Source organism: Amblyomma mixtum, chromosome 9 (genome assembly GCF_055824585.1).
Source record: "Amblyomma mixtum isolate Tamu chromosome 9, ASM5582458v1, whole genome shotgun sequence".
Taxonomy (NCBI): domain Eukaryota; kingdom Metazoa; phylum Arthropoda; class Arachnida; order Ixodida; family Ixodidae; genus Amblyomma; species Amblyomma mixtum.
The window spans coordinates 115425659-115449485 of NC_143020.1; the positions used below are offsets into that span (position 1 = coordinate 115425659).

Genomic DNA, 23827 nt, shown 5'->3' on the forward strand with positions numbered 1-23827 from the left:
ATTCTTGGGCCGAAAAGCCAACCGACGAATCCTTTGCCAGCGTTGCTCTTGCGTGCATGCAAAGAAAGCCGCTTTCTCAAACTTGTACGATGTGAAGTAACGCGAAGTTTTTGGTTACTGTGCTTTCCACCATAGCAGCAAGTTCAGGATTCACGTCACGTAAGTATTCCACCTACTGCGCAATAATTGTGCGCTTACTTGACGAAGAGGTTATTTAGACGACAGGACTGACGCCTCTTGTCCCACATGTATTCCACAGTCATGGGCCAACTAGCCTGCTAAAAAGTCTTCCTTCAGGAGAATTTTACTGGAGTTTTATTTATTTGCTAATCAAATTCATTTGGTTGTATAGTATGCCGACGCTGCCTTTACACATGCGAGCAGAAGAAAACTGAAAACACCACTAGTTTATCTAAACGCGGAAAACAGGGTACTTGCAACGTCTCTCGTAGGAATATATGGGTGTTATATAATTGTGTTGGTGTAAGCCACAACAGTTTTGTCCATAAGTCGAATGTAGCGAGGGGTGGGGTGAATTGGGCTTGCTTGCACACATTTTAAGTGAAATGACTGCAAGGTTTTTTGTTTTGTTTTTTCGTGAGGAAGCGAAGGATCATAGCTTAAGCTTTATGACCTTGCAGCTCGAGTTTCTTCCTGTTGTCCATTTTTGTCAACCCAGGGTAGAATTTGTAAGAAAAATTCTTCCGGTTCTAGTCAAAGAGCTACAATATCAGAGCCTCACGAATAAATATGTACGCAACAGAATGGTGCGCAACTTACTTTGTATGGTTTGCACGTAGCTATTTTAACTAGTTTATTAATTACCTCTTGTTTCTGTGAGCGACAAGTCAATTTATTCGAACATTAAAGTGCGCTTCCAATAAACGATACTGAGCATCAGACAGAAGTGGTGCCCACAGTAGGCAATTTGCTATTATCTGGCTGAATTCTGGGGCTCTTAATAAAACACCCACCAGTCAATTTTACAATTAACTTTGCAAAATGAAAATAACTTTTAGATAATTGAGTAATTAATTTTTCCGTTAGGCAATTAACTATTACAAAAAAAACGCACTACGGTTGCCACTGTGTAAAGCGAGATGCAACAATGGCTGTTTTCGATGGTGAATACAATTTGGGTTGGAGAAACCTTATTGATCTAAAAGACCAATGGGGCGGTATGAATGGCTCCCTAACGGAGGGCCACTTTTCCCACCCAGTCCGCAAACTTGGCTTGCGGGTTCTTGCCAGGCTCCCTCATTTATTCAACTTATTACTTGTCTACCTTTTTGGTAGAGGGCGTCTCACATCGCCACGCAGTAACTCATGACGACACCCTGTTCGTACTACTCAGCCTGGCGCGTTGCAGTTGCGTCATATGTGACGCCACTACAAGCTGACCTATCGTCGTGCTGCGGAGTTGCACCGACACCGGAGAACTCTGAAACGTGCCTTCATAAGCCGTCGCTATGAATCATAATCCTCCCAGGCCCAGCCGCATTTGGTTGCGTCAGTGCCGCTACGGCACTGATGACGACGTGTGAAAGTAATGTTCTCATTCTCGCACTGCAGCCATGCTCAACCCCGAAATCAGCGCCGACGAGCAGGTCCGCTCGCCTGAGGAGCCCGAGACTGTGGGTGAGCTGACCTTGTTGTTTCAGTGCAAGAAAAGTTGGCAAAAACACCTAATAACCTCATGTGTTGGCATTGCGGTAGCATTAGATGCTGTTGATGCCTTTACCGGAAGTGACATCTCTCCAGGTCTGGTGACGTCACTTCTCCCCAGCCAATGGGAATTGTCCGCCCTGTTGACGTCACTTTTCTCCAGCCAATGGAAATTTCTCGTTCTGGTGACGTCACTTCCCTCCAACCAATGAGCGAATTTCGTAACCAATGATACCTTTTTCCAATGAAGACTTAATGATATCGCATTGAAAACGCTTCGGCTAGCATGTCGTTCAGAAGAGTCCACTTTGCTTTGCTGCGAAGTCATGATATCATAGTCGCTTGAGGCTGCACCCAAATGTCTGTGTGCCGCTTTTCAGAGTTCAGATAGCGGGAGCACTTGAGCGTGTGGTGTCGAGGCCAGAGCAGCGCCAGCTACGGGTTCCCCCAGCAGACAGCGTCCCCGTACAGTGCGACAGGGCCTACACTCCTTACAGTCACTGGATAAGTTTTTAGAGCACCGCGTTCCTTTCCACTGCGCCGCCAGGATTTGAACGTATACAAGCATACGCCTAGTGTTTCTAAAACAGCAGACATGATAATTAGAAGAGACTTTCCATAGGGCGGCGGGCCTCTAGAGCCTCTGGGCTTTCCTCGTGGAACAGTCTATATGCAGAAGGTGCTGCTTCAACTAGTTACAAAAATTGGTTCCCTGTTTTATCTGAGTGTCCGTCCACACTATCTACGAAGCTGTGCCTACTACGCAGAAGTTTAATTTATTACTTATTATAACGACGTTTTAAGGCGGATAAGCACGGAAGCGATTTCAGTGCAGCGAACATCCGGCAGGGGCAATCATGAAGCTTCCAGATCAGGTAGCACGGAAATGAGGATCGTGGTACTCATCAGTGACCTTAATACTCCCATACTCTAGAGCCATTCTACCATACTCTGTGCCGCAAGCAGAACCACACGCCTCAGTGTTCCCGGTATGTGTGGTCCACTCTGTACATCTGCGCGTGACGCCATGTGTACGCACCTTAAGCTACGTCACCACCCTCCAAGCCTGACCAAAAGCGTAGTGCTGCCATATTGCGGCATTCCAGGCGACAAAGTGAAAACGCCGGACAGCGAGGGGGCCAAAGACATCGCCAAGGATGTCGCCAGGAGTGATACCACCATCGTGCCAGAGAAGAACGCGCGCAGCCGAGCCGAGCCAGAAAACAAGCCGCAAGGTAAACCCTCCTTTTGTCACTCCCTTCGCCACAGCAGCACCGCGCAGCATGATACTCTCTGAGCGCTAGAGGCGTCCAGGCGAATGACGGTCTCTTTACTTCATTATTCCAATAGGACAGCCATGACAACAAAATCACGGAAGGTGCATGCATAGATGTTGTGAAGGTATAGGATGCGCAATCAAAGGACGAACCACGAAGAAAGACACAGAGACACACACAAGCGTGGTTCTTCGTGGTTCGTCCTTTGATTGCGCATCCTATACCTTCACAACATCATGTACCAACTAGGCCCAACCCAAGTTTTATTGGTGCATGCATAGAGCTATGTGAAGTGAAAGGTTAATCATTTGTTTCAAATTACGCACAATGCAATGATATGAAGATATAAGCCCGACCACAGGGATTCGAACCGAGGTCCTTCGGCCGGTGCGTGCGCCGCGTTACTTATCCAGGTGACATATACAAAGAATAGCTTGGGGCAACCGAAAAGGAAATAAAAATAATATGCCCCCGCCTGCACCACGTTCGTACAAAAGGCTTAACCCAAATCAAAAATAAAAGAATAGGCCCGTAGACAAATTGTAATTTCACCACCCGTAGGTGGAAAAGTAAATGAAAAGGGAAAAGCTACTATAGCGACCCACAGCCGGGGGAGCGGGCTCGGGGAGACTCCCCTGATCTCCCCTGGGAAGTAGCGGAAGGGAAGGGCAGATGGATGGGAAAAGTGGTTGTAGGGAATGGGTTTGGACAAAGGTTGGGAATGGGGACAGCGAGGTTTTTGTTCAGATCCTTCGATTGTCTCGACTCCATTGCTGGCCTGCCTGGCCAGGGCAAGGAGAGCATCGAGATTGCCCAATGGTGCGGCCCCACTCACGGGATGCCCGATCACCCACCATACGAAACGGGCTCCGACCGTCGGAGACAGGAAAACCTAACACGGGGTCAGTAGCTACCCGGGGCTCCTCCAAGACACTAGGAAGCTTTTCCAACCTGCCGTCTACTCGCCGTCGAGTGCTTTTCGCGGTTTTTTAGACACCGGAAGTATGTGTGATGTGGTCCGGCCAGTAGAGGCTTAGGTCTTCAGCCTAATGGCCCCCGGCCCTCAGCGTCATGACCTAACACCTCCGCGGAGACCCAGGTGACATATACAGTCGGACTCAGTGTAACCTTTATCGCTTAGACTCAAGTCCATCTCGCGTTGCACAGCAATTGCATGTGCAATAACATACACACTGCAAAAAATATATATATATCTATGCTTTCGGCTGACTACTAGACATAGAAATGCTAACGAACAGCCTGCTTTCACTGCTGTTAAACGGATAGCTCCGACCACATCTAACGTGTGTGTTTCGCACAGTGTGTGATTGCACACACAAACTTTTCTCTACCACGGCCTCGGATGATTATTGAGGGGCCGCATTGTATACGATTCCTGGACACTGTCAACGTACCAGTCGGTGCTTTCTTTCCCCGGAAAAGACTCACCGGAATCTTTCTGGCAAATTTATTTATGAATCCATTTTGTCTTCATACTCTAAAGGCCAAGGCCACCTCCGAATGTAGACGACGTATAAAAAATTCCTGACAGGTTTTATATTATATGTGTTTGTGTGTGCAATCACGTCGGCAGGGTGGTAGCAATTGGATGGGGGGGGAGGGGGGGGGGGGCGCTGTTCATGTCATTTACTTATATATTAAATACATTTTTAATACATGTCCAAGTATTCAAAAACGGCGGTCTATTCGGCCAAAATTCGCGGTTTTGGTCAATAACGTAAAGTGTGTACAAAACTTCCGAGATTTCTGAACGCATAGACGCATGCCAGAAAATTAAACAAATGCAGTAACAAATCTATACAGGCTGAGAGGTAAACAAGCGAAAAAAGGAATTCTCGTGAAAAGATAACAGCGAAAAATGACGGCTTCTCTTATTGGCCTCTTCCAGATGGCGCTGCCATCAATAAAACTCCGCTAAGTGGCCTCTGAGATTATACTTTACCTTAGTAGTTCCTACAGCACAACCAAAGCTGCGATGAGTGCAGAAGCGACGTTCAACGCTGCGGAATGTAGTGCCAGTATAAATAAGCATATGGGCATGTGGTCATCGCGCTTTAAAGTGCGCATGCGCCGAACGTTATTTACAATTCAGCTTTAAAGTAGACACGCGGTACGTGCAGAATTTCCCGAGTTTAGAGCGTGTGCCTTTTGCGTGCGCCAAAAGTTACGTTTCTAAACTGGCGACGCGGTTCGAAGCAGTATTCCTCGCTTCGGAGATAATTCGTCGTTGTTTCTGGGTTTTTCAGTACGTTCAGTGGCAATAAATGGGGCATCAGGCTTTCGTTTTGTCTCACCTCACATAAAGCGAAACCTATGAAACATAAGCCTACTTCATTTTTTTTTTAATTTCGAGCGGTAATTGTGCCGCTGCCCGGCCTAAAAGAGAATGTCAATTAGGGACTCCAGATTTTTTTCTCGAGTGGGGAGGGGGGGGGGGGGGGGGGTTGCGTGCAAGAATTCCAGTTTGTTTAGTTATTCATTTTATTGCAGGTTTTATTTAAACCTTTTATGCAATTCTATCTAGCCTTTTATTACATTTTTTATATTATACAGTACAAAAATGTATTTGTTAATGCATATAAAGCTTAATTGAAATGGGCAGCTTTAAAAAGGTTCACACGCGAGGAGGGATGACCATTTTAAAACAAAAAGTTTGCGCATAGTGTGTTAAAATTCTACTAATCATGCTCATGAACAGGGGCCGTTAACCAACGACGGCATGGTTGATTTAGTTGACTAAAATTAAACGCGTTACGACTGGCTAACTAGTAACAAGTGAAGGCGGGCTAGTTGGTTGTTGACAATGGAGTGCATATTGCAACCGCGCAGAACGACGCAGGACGAAGAGAGAAAAGCACAGAACAAGACGCGGAACTTCAACTAAAGTTTACTACAGGAAAACCACATTTATACAGGAACTGTAATCACACCTGATAAACAGCCGAAAACATCAAATAACACAGGCACGTGGGCGCGTGTGACACAGGTTAGCATCTAGATAGTTTAACTCTTTCTTAGATAAAGATACTGAAGTGGAGCTGATGCACCGGTCATTTTCTTTTTTTATGCAGTAGGCTTCGAAGATTTCCCTGCTAAGCAGGGTCGTCAATTTTTTTATGACAATTGTATCGCGAAACCTGGGTGTGCAATTACTACAATGGTGACAATGTTTAATCATTGGCGGGGGGCTGTTGAATCATTGGCGGGGGGCGGGGAACTGGCAAAACATTGTCGCCATTGTAGTAATTGCACCCCCAGGTTCCGCGACACAATTGTCACAAAAAAATTGACGACCCAGCTTATCAGGGAAATCTTCGAAGCCTACTGCATAAAAAAAGAAAATGACCGGTGCATCAGCTCCACTTCAGTATCTTTATCTAAGGAAGAGTTAAACTATCTGGACGCTAACTTGTGCCACACGCGCCCACGTGCCTGTGTTATTTGATGGTTTCGGCTGTTTACCAGGTGTGATTACGGTTCCTGTATAAATGTGGTTTTCCTGTAGTAAACTTTAGTTGAAGTTCCGTGTCTTGTCCTGTGCTTTCCTCTCTTCGTCCTGCGTCGTTTTGCGCAGTTGCAATATGCACTCCATGGCCAACTAGCTCAGCATAGTTCTTCACATCAATAACGTCCTAAAATTGATTCGTTTGTCAGACATCCTATTTGCGTGCGAGCAGTTGAAGCAGTTGGAGATTAATGGGTGCGCTGCCCCACTGGAGAAATCTGCTGTCCCGCTTCCCAAGCCCGCTGCTCTAGAGCCCCTGACAAAGGGTCTCCATTCTAAAACCAGATAGCGCCACTAGGCCTAAGTCATTATTGCGTTTCCGTTTGCATATGTGGCAAACAGCGTAACGTGCCGCAGAATGTTCATTATTGTACGTCAGCATATATGCGCTATTCTAGAGCTACCTAATGTTCCTTCAGTATGCGATAAGCAGACAGCGTTTATTTATAGTCTTTTGAAACCATGTATACCTATGCCGCGAGTAGACAAGCAGACTACGAGGCACGGAGGAACGCGTTTAACGCACTTTCGATTGGCTGAGGAGATCTCTAACTTCCATCTCTAACTTAAAAGGCTGCTTTCAGCCGGCTTCCCCTGCGAGGTCATCTCAGCTGTGGCCGAGAACCTTCTTCGGAAGGTAAAAAAAGGAAACCGCGCCAACGAGGAGCGTTTGCCACGAAGAAAGACTACGGTCGTCCCGTATATACACAAGGTGGCCCACAACGTAAAAAAAGTGGCAAATAGGCATGGCGTCCCTGTGGTGTTTTCGGCGCCACGCAAGCTCGTCGGGTTGTGCCCAAGGATCAGCGCGAAAGGCGCTTGACGAAGAGCATGCGAGATAAAGCATGCGGCACAATTTGTCAAATGCGCCACGGGCGTTGTATATCTGATTCCGCTCAAGTGTGGTCGCGTGTATGTGGGCCAGACAGGACGCTGCGTGAATGAACGCGCAGGGGATCTTCAGCGTTCAATTAGGAACAGAGAAGGAGCAAATTTGCCTGCTCATTGCATTGCATGCAACGGTTGTGAGCCACTGCTAAAAAGTATCAGAATTCTGGGCAGGAGCAAGGACAAAGTTTCCCGTGAACTTCTAGAGGCATATCACATCAAGGCAAGAGGTGATAACTGTGTGAGTGACACCTCTGTTTCATTGTACAACGGGGAAAAGAATTTTTTGGAGCGTTATTGATGGATTGTCGAGCAGGGTTGATTTGCCTCCTTACCCCCTCCTTCCCCTCTTTGTAGGCACGTGTGCACACTGCCTATAAAGCGGCACTGAATCGAATAAACACCAGTTGATAGTTGGCGCTCTTTCAGTCTCTCTCGTGTTTTTTCCTGTGTGTGTCTTTTGTGCGCAATTCCTACCTACAACAGTACGCACCAACTCGCCCAACAAGATGTTATTCTTAACTTCCATACTGCGGCAAGGAACTCATGAAATGGAGTATAGACGCTTTTAATGCTTCCCAAATGGTATGATCTAGGAGATCTGAAATGAACGGCCCGGGGGAAACAAGATAGTGCACACTAGCGCTCTTCTGCTGGGTGAGTTTGTGCATGTTCTCCGCGTGATAAGCACGTGGGGGTCAACGCAATACCGACGACACACTACCGCTAGTGGTGTCTTGTGTCGTGTTTTTTGTCTCTCGCGCCTTTCACAGTACGCTCGGCTGCTGAACTAAAAGACGCGGGTTTGATCCCGGCGGCGGCGGTCGAATTTCGATGGAGGCGAAATTGTAAAGGTCGGTGTACTGTGCGGTGTCAGTGCACGTTAAAGAACCCCGGGTGGTCGAAATTTCCGGAGCTCTTCACTACGGCGTCCCTGATAGCCTAAGCCGCTTTGGGACGTTATTTCCTCCTTAAAACATAAACCTTTCACACTGAGAACATTCACAGAACAGCCCATTATTCTGAAATTTTGGGTGACGGATTGCAAAAAGTAAGCTGAATAGGGGGATTTAACTAAATTACACTCGTGATAGCTTTGCGGGAGACGCTGCTAGCGATAAGATTGCGCCCATTAACCTATCTCTAATTCTATGTTTTATCTTCATCTTCCTTTCCGCAGAAGAGCGTACCCAGTCCAGCGTGGGTGTCGTCTCGCCGGGACAGTACGAGCCTGCTCGTAAGTCTGCACTCCTGTGCTGTTGCAGTGCGCGGCTCAGTTAATTAACTGCATTTACCTTCTCTCTCTTATTCTCTGCTTAAAGGATAGGATTTTCTCTGACGCGAAATCACATGGCAGAGTTTTCTAAAATTATACACGTTCCTTCGCAGTTTCTCAAGTTCCCCGAAATTTTACACACATTCGCTGCAATGCAGTTTAACCTCGTTGTAACGAAGTTGAAGGTGTCCGGTAATTACTTCGTTACAGCCGTAGCTTCGTTACAGCCCGTGTTGACCGAGCTCCCAAGGGGAGTCGTCATTTCTTCGTTATATCCATTACTTCCTTATAAAACGTTTCGTCATAAACAGGATCGGTTGTATCTTGATTATCTCTCATTCTGTTGGATAGACGTTCTACGATGTAAAATTTTGGCTCTGGTAGAAGAGAGAAACTCAAACTCAAATTCCTATATTTTGCATTTTCACTGCAGCTCTCTAGCCAAAGTCAGCAGTTTTAAAATTGTACTTCAATGCATATATTTTTTCTCATTTTCCAGTTGTGGCACTGCTTTCCATGGGAGGTGAGTCAATGATGCGCTTGGTGAATTTCGTAGTGTTTTCAGAAATGTCCCAAACAAACGAGAAAAACTTAAAATGACCCCTGTTTACGAGATGCGTGGCTATTTCACTATTTAGGCTACGCCTTTTAACTGCGCCTCTAATTGCGCACCCTATTTCGCTCTTTGTCACAAACCAGCTCAAGCTGCTATTTTGAAACAAGTAGAAAAAGGTTCAGAAGTTTGTTTCTGCTTTATTTTACTGATACCCGCATTCAGTTTGGTACAATCTTCCAGCATAAGTAGGTAGCTATATATTAAAACTCGATTGTTGCAAACGCCGATACGGAGCAGGAAACCCCGTATACGTCATAGATGTCTACTCCTGTGCCTCTCTTTTTCTGACCTTGTTTTGGCTAATCTTCGTTATTCGCAAAAGATAACTTCACATGGAATTCATGTAATGAAATAAAACAAACACAGCCAGAACCACATCACATCTTCATGCCGGCCAGAAAGCCACTAAGTAAACAGAATAAAGATTATATTTTCGCAAGTGTTATGTAAAAAGGTTCAACCGTTGGAACCTTTTCGTTGTCAACTATGCTGCGTCCGGCAAGAGCTAAGGAACACTCACTCAGGAAGCAGTGCACTGGGGACCACATGCTTATTTTATGCGAAGCATACTAGCCGCACAACCGAGCTCTTCCTTGCTCCGTCGCCCGCGACCTTGTAGCTACCACTTGACCTACATCGGCGCACCACGTGATATGACGTCACAACAGCTGTGAAAGCTGGGGCTCAACTCGTGCGCTCGCTTGCGGACGCGCAGCCTCCACCGGCGGCCTAACTCCCGCTCCTTCCGCTAGGGGCGCTGACGTCACAACAGCTGTGAAAGCTAGGGCTCAACTCGTGCGCTCGCTTGCGGACGCGCAGCTTCCGCCGGCGGTATGCTTCGCATCCTAGGCTTAACCATAAGCTAAACCAGGCCATTTTTTTTTTAATTCAATGACAAGAGCAGGGGCTCGATACATTCATATCCTTATTTTACACTGCAGGAAAAACAGTGGAATTGATTTCCCCAGAACGTAAGTATGTGCGTACGGAGGAGGTTATACACAGCAGCGACTACGTGCAGCAGCTAAATGTCTGGCATTGCGTCTTCGCCAAGATATCTTATGCTCGAAGATGTTGTGCAGCAAAATGCACAGACGACACAGGAACAATGAAACGCAAAACGTACGAGCGCCACTGGCAAGTGCGGAATGAAAATAAACGAGCTCTTCGGCAAAACTACCACCTCTTTCACGTCTTTCATCGCCAGGTGTCAATTGAAGGTACGAATAATCGTTTCAAGGGGCTTACTGTAGAGAAAGGCAAATACTCATGTTGTAGTCATTCTTCAATGTCTGGTGATGTTGGCTGCTAGTTGCGCTCAAGTGTTTCGATTCTGGTTCTTGTTCGCCTGTCTGCGTCCTCAGTGTCTAATGTTGGGCAAGGTCTTGAAGCTTCAAAAGTCACTCCCGCTAGACTGCGTTCAACCATTCTTATACCAATGGTTGAAGGTCCGCGCAGTTACTGAGCCATTAACTTTCGCTACGATGTCGACGGAGCGAAATTGAACAATGCTCACGCGTAGCACAACGATGCCCAAGAAGGTCACTTTTCGCTTCGTATGTATTTGCGTGTGCCTCAGCGTGCTCTGGTTGCTGTCCTTAAAGCGGTACTGCTAGTCCTGTGTGGCCACCTTGCCTGTTGTCTCAATATGTCGCCATGCATAGTGGTGTCCGCGTATGCTCGAACTGCCTGTTCTTCTCGTCGATTAAACAGTGCAGAAGGGACAAGGACAAAAAATAAACACGAGAACAGTGCTGACATTACAAATGTTTTCATGCCGCATGGATCTCTTCGTACGTGTGTTTTCTGCGCTCTTTTGTCCGCTATAAACTACCAACAAGCCTGGAATTCAACCTAGCTGTATTTCCTACCTGGAGTCCATTGTCTTCAAGTCCCAACCCTTGAGGGCCTAAAGGTTTGACAAACGGTCAGAAGCGCCGGGCTCAAGAATGAGTGGCCATTAAATAACCACTGCTTGTTTTTCTTGCCCGCAAGAATTCGAAAACACTCACTTCGAGCATGTCACGAAAAAAAAAAGTTAAACAAAAGGGTTCATGGTTATGCCTGAGTGGCTGCTTATTGTTTGCTGCCACTCGTGGCTTGTCGCTATAGCTTAAGAATATACACCGCATAAGACGAGGGAAGCAGGAGTGAGACGAACGCATATGCTGCGTCCTTAGGCTATTTCTTTTTCCCCTGCATATTTCGGTAGTGCTAACCAACGTATGCCGTTTCGCCACCCTGCGTCTGCAGATCCCGACGCGCTAGCAGCGATGAAGGAAGGGAGTAGTCTCGGATGCAGCTAGACCGAGCAGTAAACAAAGGGCGTTGCAGGGCCCCTAGAAGCAAGCGATGCTCCGAAAGAAAGTAATCTTTCCTAACAGAAGTCCCGTGAGGGACGTCTACCAAAGTTAGGTGGATGTATGCGCCTGCAGTATCTGCGATAAAAGCCTTGACCTTTATCCCCCCCTCACTTACTCTGCAGGACGAAGAAGCTCTGGCGGACAACAACACTATAGGTCAGACGGTACGTCAACCAGAACTGCACTGCTTTGGCTGCGAATGGTTCTGTTGGTGCTGCTTTTTTTAGCTTTGCCTGCCAGCGCTGTCAGTTCCGAAATTGCGCAGCTACAGAATCTTTCTACACCGCGTAATACGTAGATGCTGCCCTCGTGTTCCGGCGTCAGTCGGTGCTGCTGATCGTGGCCGCGTCGGCAGTGTGCTCTATCATCCTCACACTGGTGGTCATCAAGCTCCTGCACACCGATGACATGATCGACCTCGCCTGTGTCAGCAACGCGTGCCGCCAGGTGCCTCCACAGTCGCAGTACAGGCAGCTCCATCGCGCGGCCGCTTTTTGCATCAGCCAGCTGATGGCGCTGGTAGCTTCACAACCGAGGGGCTTTACACAATCGCGAATGCATGGCACCGTTCCTTCTTCAGCCTCAGTGTAACTTAGTGGGCATAGCTGCTGTTCGCCGGTTGGCTGCATTTTAATGTACAGGAAATACTGAAAGCTCTAGTCCATTACGATATCAGTTCAGGTTAAGAACCTCTTGCGGTCAAAATTTGTCAGGGCTCTTATCACTTACCTCAGGGCATGGATAAGGAGCAGCTGTGAACTTTGTCTTCGAAATCACCGAACCACATCAGTGGTTGCCGTCCTTGTCGCCTTCTCTCCTCATGCTACTGCGAAACCGTCAACCATCAACAATGCTGTTGATTTTATGCTGACTACTGTAACCTGATAAGAGCTCTGCTATATGTATTTTTTCCCTTTGTTATCTGTATTTCCTGTATTTTCTTTTTTTTTTGCGTGTGTGTGAAAACAACCAAACCCCTGCATTGCTGTCAAAGGGGGCGCCCGTGGCCTTGTCAAGCTGTCAAACGGCAGCTTTTACGGGTCCCCGCCATCATCTGTACCATGGTGGCAAAATAAAATTTGAATTTGAATTTGAATTTGAAACCAGTGTCAAACCAACTGGACCAACAGCATGTTCTACTCAAGTGTTTCTCCTGTCATCATAATCTTTCATGGTTTCGTTTTATCATATTGAGGGGTAGCTTTCGCTCAAGGGTCAGTACACCGACATCATGGCGAACTTCACGAAACTTTGTGAGACTGAGGTATAGGGATGCTGGATCTCGTTCCACGCGCCTTCGCCAGGTGGCGGCATACTTGGAGAGCGTGGTGGACCCCAGCGTGAACCCGTGCGACGACTTCTACCGACACGTTTGCGGCCGCTGGCAGCGGATGTCCCCGCCGCCGCGCTCCTTCATGGCGGACGTCGCGCACAACTTCAGCGAGGCCCGCCACGCGGCGCTCGTGCGAGAGCGCCAGGGCGGTGTGGCCGAACGAGCAGCCTCGCTCCTTTACCGCTCCTGCCTGGACTTCTACGGACCTCCGCCCGACCTCGAAGCAGTAGCGGCTTCGCTGTTCAAGGTAAACGCTGCAGTACAGTGCGCGTCCGCCATATGTAGAGCGCTCTAAAGGTGCCCTATGAAGCCAACAAAACGAGGTCAGACCACATCTGCCCGGGGCTGAATTACAATACTGGACAGTCGATCTAGTTGGTTCTGCATTTTAGAGACAACAACGCAAACAGACAAGTAACAGTTAAAGAAACGATGGTGGAACAGCGCCGTGTCTTTCATCTTCAATCGTCTGTTTGTGCTCTCATTATAATAAAGACAAAGTTCTATTGGAAGTAAATCTTCGCGGATCTACAAACAAGGTAGGCACAAGCAGAAGCAGACGCAAGGGCAGCAACAGCAAAAGAAGAAGAGCGGCGGCGTTAAGGTGAGCTGGGGAGACGGCCCTCCCAAATCACTCTTTGCTCCGCACTCGAACACAAACAACACACAAACCGCACGCGAGAAACAGCTAGCGGAGGAAAATAAGACACTTAAACGTGAACTTGAGCAGCTTAGGAAGCAGCTAAGCGAGGTTATCAGAGAACTACGTGAATCGAGGACAGGCTATGCACCGCCTAGGACTCAGACCCCACCGCCTAGGGCGATGGAGACGGGGCAACAACACCACGAGGGAGGGACCTCCAACGATGAGCTTAAAACCTTCATGATGAACATGCAGAGGCAGATGCAAGAGCAGATGCAGCAGTTAAAAAGCGAAATGCAGCAGGGACAACAAAAGTTTGCCCTGTTAGAACAGAATGTCAGGACGCACATCAAGAGCCAAAACACACAGAATAACCAATGATGCTAGAGACAGACTACTTAACGAACGCAGGTTCGGCACAGAAACCCCCAACGCAAACAATGGTAACCCATCATGGCAGAACGCCTCCAACAATTAGAGATGTGGCAGTGGAACTGCAGGGGGTACAGGCAAAAACAAGGCCTCCTGCAGCAATTCATCTCTGCCAGAGGAACCCCACCAGACGTAATTATGCTACAGGAAACAAACTGCACCCCTACGCTTAGGGGCTACACGTGTCAGGAAAATGGCCGTACGGCAACTCTCATTAGCAAACAAGTAGTAGCCATAGCACATAACGAAATAGAGGACACCCGGATCGAACACGTGATCACGGAGATAATCCCCAAAAAGAAAGCACGATCTAAAAGCACTTATATTATAAACCTATACAGCCCGCCCAGACAGAAAGATGGGGACTTTATTAGGCTCTTTACGGAGGCGAAAAAGTTAGCGGGGAACAACACCCTAGTAATAGCAGGTGATTTCAACGCCAAGAGCCCGAGGTGGGGCTACAATAAAGACGACAAGAAGGGACGTGGCATTTGCGCTGCAGCAGAACAGGCAGAGTGCGAATTGCTAACCGACGAACACCACCCAACTAGAAAGGGGAACAGCGTCAGTCCAGACACGTGCCCTGACTTAGCCTTCGTAAGGGGCGCCAGACAAGCAGAATGGGAGAACCTGCTCGAGAACCTTGGAAGCGACCACCACATAATAAGGATCAGCACAACCGCAAACAATATCAAGCGGAAAATAGGCAAGGTCCGCCTAACGGACTGGGACGCCTTCAGAGCACACTGCAAGCAGATCAAGGGCGACATTGTAACTGCGGAGGAGTGGAGCCAGCAACTCAGACAGATCCAAGAACTCTATACTAAAGAGGTGGATAGAACCGAACAAACTCCGGAGGTGGACAAGCGGCTCCTCAAGCTATGGGAGGCGAGACGCGGGCTCACCAAGCATTGGAAAAGACAGAAGTTCAATAGGAAGCTAAAGATTAAAATAGCCGAAATAACTAAACAAGCGGAGGAGTATGCAACGCAGCTGGCTAGGCAAGGATGGCAGCAATTCAGCAACGCGCTGAACGGCACCCTCAGCACGGCCAGGACGTGGCAGATCCTCAAGTCCCTCATGGACCCGAGCAAGAACAAATCAGAAAGCGGCAAATCGATTCAGAGGCTGGTGCACCAGTACACGGGCACGGACGAACAGCTACTCGAGGAAGTCCGGGTCAAATGCTACGGCAGAGACCAGGTCGAAAGCTACCAAGAAGAGTACCAGGGCGAAGAGAATCCAACCATGGATCGGCCCATAACGAGAGAGGAAGTCGTCGAGGCGATCAGGTCGGCAACAAAAAACACAGCAGCGGGAGCGGACAGAATCAAGAACTCGCTCATAAGAAACCTCAGAGATGGAGCCATAGATCAGCTCACAGCCTACTTCAACAAGCTCTGGCAAGAAGGAACAGTGCCGGCCGAGTGGAAACACGCGGTAGTGGTAATGATCCCGAAGCCAGGCAAGAAACTCCAGGTCGAGAACCTCAGGCCGATCTCCCTCAAGTCGTGCCTGGGCAAGATGTACGAGAAAGTAATCACAAAAAGGATCCAGTCGCACCTAGAGAAGAACCAACTGTACCCAGACAGCATGTACGGGTTCAGAGCCCACCTGTCTACGCAGGACGTACTACTCCAACTCAAGGAGGAAGTACTCGAGAAAATGCCGAGAAGTGGCGAAAACGTTGTCATGGCCCTCGACATAAAGGGAGCCTTCGACAACGTGAGCCACGCCGCCATCATGGAAGGCATCAACAACACCAACTGCGGGGGAAGAACCCACGACTACATCAGGGCCTTCCTGAGCGACAGAACAGCGACCGTGGGACTAGGCGAGCTGAGAAGCGACGTCTTCACCACGCCTTGCAAAAGAACACCCCAAAGCTCCGTGATATCGCCCGTCCTGTTCAATATGGCGATGATCGGGCTAGCAAGACGACTCAAGGAAATCCCGGGCATCCAAAACGCGATATATGCCGACGACATCACGGTGTGGGTCACCCAAGGATCGTTAGGGGAGAAGCAAGACAGACTACAAGAAGCTGCGACCTGCGTAGAGACCTACGTCAGGGAGAGAGGCCTCAGATGTTCGACGGAGAAGTCGGAAATCATCAGGATCGGAAGAAATCCTACCAAAGCCTCGCTGGAAGTAGTTCTAGAGGGGCAACTGATCCAAGAACAGAACATGGTACGAATCCTAGGCATGTGGCTGCAGAGCAGCCGAAAATGCAGCCATACCATCAGCCTGTTGAGAAGAGCCGCGGAGCAGGTTGGCAGAATGATCAGTAGAGTCTCTCAGAGAAGGTACGGGATGAAAGAAGAAGATACCCTCAAACTCGTCAACAGCCTAATCGTTAGCAAAGTTATGTACTCCTTGCCCTACCACGCAACAACAAAGGCGAAGCGAGAGCAAGCCGACTGTATTCTCAGGAAGGCATACAAGATTGCTCTACACCTGCCCAGAAACGCATCAAACGAGAAGCTACTCCAACTCGGAATCAGCAATACCTTCGATGAGCTTGCCGAGGCTCAATTGGGGGCACAACTCATCAGACTCAGAGGCTCCTCTACGGGAAGGGCGCTCCTGAGAAGGTTGGGTCGGAACACGTGCGGACTGGTAGACAGATACGCGGACGTACCGGACGACCTTAGAAAGACCTTTAATGTAGGACCCCTGCCTAAAAACATGGATCCTAACCTACACGAGGACAGACGAAAAGCAAGGACCGAGCAGATAGAAAGGAGGCTAGGCCGATCAGAGAACACAGTCTATACGGACGCCTCCATGTACGTACATGCAGGGAAGCGCTTAGCCGCTACGGTGGTAGTTAATAGCACAGGAGACATGGCCACATGCGCCTCAGTGGAGGTCGTGGGCATAACGGAGGCCGAGGAAATTGCCGTCGCGCTGGCGGTAGCAGAAGGCTATAGGAAAGGCCGATCCCTAAACATCTTAACAGACTCGAAAGACACGTGTAAAAACTATACGAAGGGCAGAATTAGCGGCATGGCCCTCAGGATAATCAGTGGGGCAGCAGCCTCTGCTGAGAAGACACCCATACAACACATAATCTGGGTCCCAGGCCACGCAGGCGTAGCGGGGAACGAAAAAGCAGACAGCCTAGCTCGAGGGCTTACATACCGAGCAGGCATGTCAGATGTTCTGGAGCTTCAGCTACTAGCATGCGAGGGGGGATACACAGAGACATTACAACTATACAGGGGGACTAGATTCAAGTACCCACCACCACACAAAGCCCTCACGAGGGAGGAAGCAGTCGGCTGGCGTAGGCTACAAACAAACTCCTTCCCCAACTTGTACATCTATAACGTCACCAACACAATACAGAGCAAACTGCTCCTGGTGCGGCGACACACCCACACTATACCACATCACATGGGAGTGCGAACGAAATAAAGCATTCCACCAACACGAATTCCCGAGTGCGGAGCAATGGGAGAGCCGGCTCACCAGCAGCGAGCTCGCGGCCCAAAGGGCCTTAGTGCGGCACGCTACTGATGCAGCGCGACTCAGTGGAGCCCAGGACTAGGGGCCCAACCTTGCTGAAGAGAAGCCTCAAGTCGCCGGCGCCACGAAAGACGACGGAGGCTTCGAATCCGCGAATCTCTTAAAAGATCTCAATAAAAATTTTCTACTACTACTACCTCCAATCTGCTATAATCACACACAACACATGAATGAAGCGGGAAATTTTTTCAAGGTACCGTCTTCACCCAATGGCATCTATACATAGTGTCTTGATATCGTGGTTAAAAGCACTGAACCTGCAAACGTAGCCTGTTAGCGGTTGCGGTAGGTTTAACGCGGTGAAGAGCGACGTTGTGACAATAGGTCGATCTTGAGTGACATTAGCCGCTTCGTTCTTGGGTATTGTCTATACTATAATGGGATCCTAATTTTGCCTTTATTTTTAGCACACCGTCCGAGTGCTCCACACCAGACTGATGCGCACTGTGCACTGATCATGGCAATGCGTTTAGCGCAGCGACAAGACACTTTCACATAAATGTCCTGTCGCTGAAGGCGATATACCTATCCTTGTGGTGGTCCTGTACTGGGGTGTGAAGCCTTGCGCCAACGAAATGTCGGCCAGTCCAGAAATTTAGTAGACAAGGGCGGATTCCAGAAACAGACAAAATCTCGCGGGTTTGAACTGGTGACGACGGAGTGATAAGTGATCTAGAGAATTTTAGCTCAAAAGAGCGCCTTAGATTAAAAAAACAAAACAAAAAGTGAAACCGGAGGGAACGGCATCCTAGCTGCCTTCATAAAGAAGAAAAATGCTTGGGCAGAACAGATAATGAGCAGCAGACATACAGACCTGTTCGAGCGACAGGGTGGATGCCAAGGGAAGAGAAACGAGGGAGGAGAAACGAATTCGAGATTGTTCGGGGCTCCGGCAAGGCGATTACGAATTTGCGGAGCAAGTTGGCAATTATCGCGGATTGTCTTTGCGCTCCAGTTTACATAAACATGATGATGATGAGGAGGGTGGAAATTAGCGACTATGGAAGAAGCCTCAGACAAATTGTTTCCCGCTGGCTACCTGGCGGAGAGCTTATGCTAAAAAGTGTTCGGCATTCTTCCAGGAACTGGGCATATCCACGCAAACCTGGATGAAAGAGACTGCTCCAGAGGCGTTCTTCGCAGACATTCTTCGCCTTTCCTTCGTCTACCGCTTCCATTCGCTCTTCAAGATCGCTTCCTGGACAACAAGGAACGAGACCCACTACGTCGTGGACAGGCAGCCCTCTTTCGAGCAGCGCACTGGCGCAGACCACGCTAACACAGACACCCTGAAGCAGTTCCTCCGGAGCGTATTGGTTGCTGTAGCACGCGGAAACGTGACCGGCAGCGTGCTTGAGCAGGTTACCATCCTGGACAGCGAGAGATCGCAAGACATTCCGACAGAGCCACCTAGACAAGGAAAGTTCGAAGAACTCCCCTGCGGAAGCTTGTCCGGGCAGACGTGGGTCGACGTCTTGGCGCAGCTCCGAGCCTCGCCAGACAGCGCTTCTATAGAAGCGCGTCAGTTTGGCGCCGTCTGCAAAGACCTGACGCTCGTCCTCGTCGAGACGACTTCGGCAGCGAGGCCTCTGTACTTGATGGCTCTACTCTTGGCGCACGTCGTGAGGTACGACGACGAACTTTCAGAGCCGGAAGGTGGCCTCTGGGCGCTATGCCTCAAGGAGACGGCCACGGTTTTCGGGAGCGCCTGGCTTCCTCTGCTCACACGGCTGCTTTCAGTGTCCGAAGAGTCGCAGCGGGAAATAGACGGCTACTTTGGCTCCATGCAGAAGGGAGCCAAGGAGCAGGTCCTTTCTAGAGACTGGATGACGCGCGAAGAGAGGATGGCCTTGGCGAACAAGCTGGACGCGGTCGGGATGGCATTGTTTCCGTCCGGAACCACCTTGGGCGACCAGTGGGAGCTCTGCTTCCAGCGGAATGCCAGCCTGGTCCTGACGACCACGGACTTCATCAGGAACAAGGTGGTCCTGCAGACCAGGAACGACGATGGCGTCTCTTGCGAGCACACACTCGACGCCGACTGGACTCGCCACCAGGACTTGCTCCAGGGCACGTCCCTGGTCGTTGAAGGCGAGACGACGACACTGATTGTACCGCACGCTTTCGGCGTACCCCCTCTGTTCTATCCAGGTCTGGTGGAGAAATACATCAACCTAGCCGTTCTTGGAATCGCGATGGCGCATCATATTCTCGGAGTCACCGCTGCGGCTCAGTTCAACGACAGTGCTGACACCAGCGGTTATCCGTGGAGCAAGGAGACGTTGTCTAGGTATTTGAAAATTTGCAACATGCATGGCACATTCAACATGCACCACAAAAGGTATCCATTATAAAACTTCAGATGTATACCTGCATCTCATAAGCATAGATGGCGTACTCAAGAAAGGACCAACGTACAAAAGCCTAGGCGCGTGCATTAGTGGCCAAGAGGCGAAAATGGAGTTTTCAGTCACTACAAGCGGCGCTTCCGGACGCCGTAAAGCCCAAAGAAAGCCCCTCATGTAGCGGTCGCCCCAAGGAACCAAGCTCACAGCGAGCTTGCGTTCCTCAGTGCATAATCTTTCCTTAGTGTAACGCTAACAGCTGCGTGAGCCTCCTATTACCCGCTTCTGTCATTGAGAGAAGGTACGAGAAAATCACTGTACTCGAACTACACGTCATGTGCTTCGAGTACTAAGCAGCGCTGGTCGTCCAGACAGTGTGACGCCAACAAGGTACTCCAGGTTGGAATGGATGAGAGGAGTTAGGGGGGCTACTCAGCTCTGAGGAAGATAGTGCTCCAAATTAGCGTATCACGATTAATCAGGCTACTTTTTGTATTCTTGCCTAAATGTATCGTACGTCACAGCTGATGGGTGACTGGAACTCAGTCAAGCCGCAGTTAAGGACCTTTTTCCTCAGTCACCGTTTTTCTCTGGACATGTATGCGGTGATTTGATTGATTGATTGATTGATTGATTGATTGATTGATTGATTGATTGATTGATTGATTGATTGATTGATTGATTGATTGATTGATTGATTGATTGATTGATTGATTGATTGATTGATTGATGTGTATAAGGTAATCCCATGAGGTGGTGCAGATTTCATATGCTAGTCAATACATCAAATCACTGACGTTTTGTTTGCCTTCATATTGTTACGCGGCGGCCAGCCGAAGAATGAGACGTGGTGAACCATGGCTATGAGATGATTTAATGGCCGCTGGCCTAGCGCGGGCGCTCCGTCCCGCGCCACTGCCAGCTTCGTCTTCGTCACACTACCCGGGGCCTCCGAGCGATCGTCCCGATCGGTGACGAACAGACGGCGAAATGGCGATGGTCTTGAGTGAAGGATCGAACATGTGTAGAAGATGGTGCAGTGCTGGCCGCCACGATGAGAAAGATGAGAGAATGAGTCCCGGTCCACGAAGCATCCGGGCCGTAGGATGCCAGGAGCTGACGGCCGAGGTCTCTGGACGCACCGAACGGCAGAGGCAGGGGGACGGTGTCTTCACGTTTGGGTCAGTGGGGTCTTGGGTCCGTCGGGTCTTGGGTCCGTCGGGTCTTGGGTCCGTCGGGTCTTGTGTCCGTCGGGTCTTGGGTCCGTCGGGTCTTGGGTCCGTCGGGTCTTGGGTCCGTCGGGTCTTGGGTCCGTCGGGTCTTGGGTCGTCGTGTAGTGTGGTCCGGGCGGGGGACGGGGCTGGGGTGAGCTTCGAGGTCGGTTCAGGTCGGGCGGGCTGGGGCACGGCCGTGCGGCGCTGACCAGGTACTCACGGCCGACGTCCACGGCAGGCCCAGGACGCCGAAGCTCCGTGACCAGGATGGCGATGAAGGGACCCCAGCACCTCACACCAAATGTTACGCGGCGGCCAGCCGAAGAATGAGACGTGGTGAACCATGGCTATGAGATGATTTAATGGCCGCTGGCCTAGCGCGGGCGCTCCGTCCCGCGCCACTGCCAGCTTCGTCTTCGTCACAATATAAAGCCTAATCATGGTAATTAATTTTTAGCGCAAGCCTGAAAGCAGCCGCGCAGCTAGAAAGAAAAGCTATCAGCTGTCTTAGAAACTTGGCAGTTGAGGCAGAATTCGTCCTGATCCGGGTACCCGTACTAGCGTATTCCCAGGGTTCACAGGATTGTGTTAGAATTAGGATTAGATTAGCTCATAATGTAAGGGGCGGATGGAGCAAGAGCTAGGTTTGGTTGATGCGGAGCTTCCCAAAAATGTTAGCCTTGGTGATGCTGAGTTTAGAGTGAGTTTAGACAGCGTCCGAAATAAGCTACAGAATTGTCTGTTGTGTGTATTATGCGTGTTTATGCGTTTGTAGAGCAGAGCCTCGTCACAGGTTGGAGGGTGTGACCAGGAAACTGAAGGTGACCAGATGACAGCACCGCTGAGAGGCTAGTTGGCCAGCTCACTGCCTGCGATCGTAGCATTGCCAGGTAACCCCCATAACTGAAACCGTGGCATGGGAGGGGGCACAGGCAACTTCAGGGGTGGACGTCGTGGATTCTTCCAGGGAGTGGGATTTTGAAGGAAGCGAATGACATCCATGGAGTGCAAGATTAGAATGTGTGTCAATGTGGGGAGTATATAATGGAGTGGACGATAGGGATCAGCGCAAGAATCTATCGAGGGTTGACAGTTTTCTCTCTTATGGTCCAGGTACAAGCAGATACAGAAGTGCTACACTAGCCTGTCCCCCGCGTTCCACGGGCAGTTGCTGGACTCCCAGTTCGACGTGGCCTTTCTGGCGCCGGACGCCTTCGAGCTGAGCTATTCGGAGAAGTCCCGGCTGGACCCGCCCTCCGTGGTTGCCTCGCCCCCACGGGTTCGCGCCACGAGCGCCCTCTTCTTCAAGCGCGCCTGTCTTCCGCTCTGCAAGGCGCGCGACGTCCCCGGCGAGCAGGACGAGGTCACGCTGCACGCCGCCTGTCTGCTGGGCGTCTCCAACGTGCCGCGCTTCTTCGAGGTCTTCGAGTGCCAGGACAGCGACCGTATGGAGTCCATACGGGAATGCTTGGGGAACTGATGAGGACTCTGCCTTTGCCGCAGCCCTATTCATTTTCTTATTATTCACTGCCAGGTTCCGAACATAATTAGTACATGAGCAGTGGGGCTTACAAGGAATTCGATGAACAGAACAAGAGCAATGGGGCTTACAAGGAATTCGATGAACAGAACATAAACATCCAAAAGAGTTCATCTGCGAAACACAGAACAATAGCAATGCAGCTCGTACTGATGCCAAAAAGAAAAGGAGAAGGAACTAGAACAAAGACAAAGGTCGTAACCCCCCCCCCCCCACCTCCTCTCATTCCCTTCTTCGCCAGAATGGCAGTCCCATGCTTTTAGATGTGCCGCGCACACTATTAGAGGTTAACGTCGGGTACACATTTTTTATTGTATTTCTGTTATCCTGCATCGCAATACTATGCTTTATTTATTTGTTCTGCCGCATGCTGCAATTTTACGCCATCATGTTGACCGCTCCCGTCTCAACGCCCTGTTGACAAGCGTGCAAATATAATTTTACTCGGCTGGAATCTTCAGAATACTTTCGGGCGAAGCATTCCACCACGATAACGAAGTTTATTTGGTAGCACTACTGAAGAGTAAGTCAGCAAATGTAATAACTATCAGCGATATGTAAGCCGCTCACAATTATTTTCTTCTGTGATTTTGCAAAGGCTTCATAACTGCCTGCTCTGATGAAATTGCTGTCCTCTTCGCCGCGCTATTTTTGGCCTCGAACTCTGGATGACTTCAACGTGTTTTCATAAATGCGTGAATTTGTTCAGCGGAATTGTCATTCTGTCTTACGAATTAGGTAAGCTAGGCCGCACGTGTCATAAATCCGCAGTTTGATATGAGTGCGGCTTATATTATAAAGTGGCCACATTTGTTTAAAATTTCTAAAGTTCAGCACGGACCTGAAACGTCAGACGAGGCATCACATATTCCGACAGGAAACGCGACTTGTGAAAGCGTCCAAAGGATTCGATGAGTTCTGGCATCTTCGCAAGGACCTGAAAGGTTGTCGAATTTAGAGCAAGAAAACACAAAACACTGGGAAAGGCGATCTGTCTATTGTACCAGCATGCTACTAGTTTTTGTTATCCCGTTCTCACTGAATTGTTATCGAAGTGTCCCTGCTGCCTGCCTTTTCTCATCTGCCTAAAAAACCAAGTCGACGAAACTGAACTCTTGGACTGCTGCAATGTGCCAGGCTGAAATGCTTGCGGTGTGTGAACTGATATCGTGTGAGCA

The 23827-nt window shown here is 49.4% G+C and overlaps 1 protein-coding gene across 1 annotated transcript; it reads left to right on the forward strand.

The window, feature by feature from the left end:
• The first annotated feature begins 26 nt into the window (after positions 1-26).
• On the forward strand, positions 27-22710 carry LOC149330866 (neprilysin-3-like). The gene is made up of 11 exons (XM_089561562.1): positions 27-159; positions 1573-1638; positions 2772-2900; positions 8537-8593; positions 9132-9155; positions 10190-10219; positions 11734-11775; positions 11910-12058; positions 12916-13191; positions 18633-19840; positions 22223-22710. The coding sequence occupies exons 2-11, from the start codon at positions 1575-1577 to the stop codon at positions 22587-22589; spliced, it is 2346 nt and encodes a 781-aa protein (XP_089417688.1). The 5' UTR covers positions 27-159; positions 1573-1574; the 3' UTR covers positions 22590-22710.
• Positions 22711-23827: the final 1117 nt, after the last annotated feature.

What these genes read in the sequence shown, in the direction of transcription:
- LOC149330866 (XM_089561562.1), top strand. Translation starts at nt 1,575, where the DNA reads ATGCTCAACCCCGAAATCAGCGCCGACGAGCAGGTCCGCTCGCCTGAG. An exon ending in GGCACTGCTTTCCATGGGAG is followed by an intron (nt 9,156 to 10,189) that starts GTGAGTCAATGA and finishes TTTACACTGCAG; the next exon opens with GAAAAACAGTGGAATTGATT. An exon ending in AGCAAGGAGACGTTGTCTAG is followed by an intron (nt 19,841 to 22,222) that starts GTATTTGAAAAT and finishes CTTATGGTCCAG; the next exon opens with GTACAAGCAGATACAGAAGT.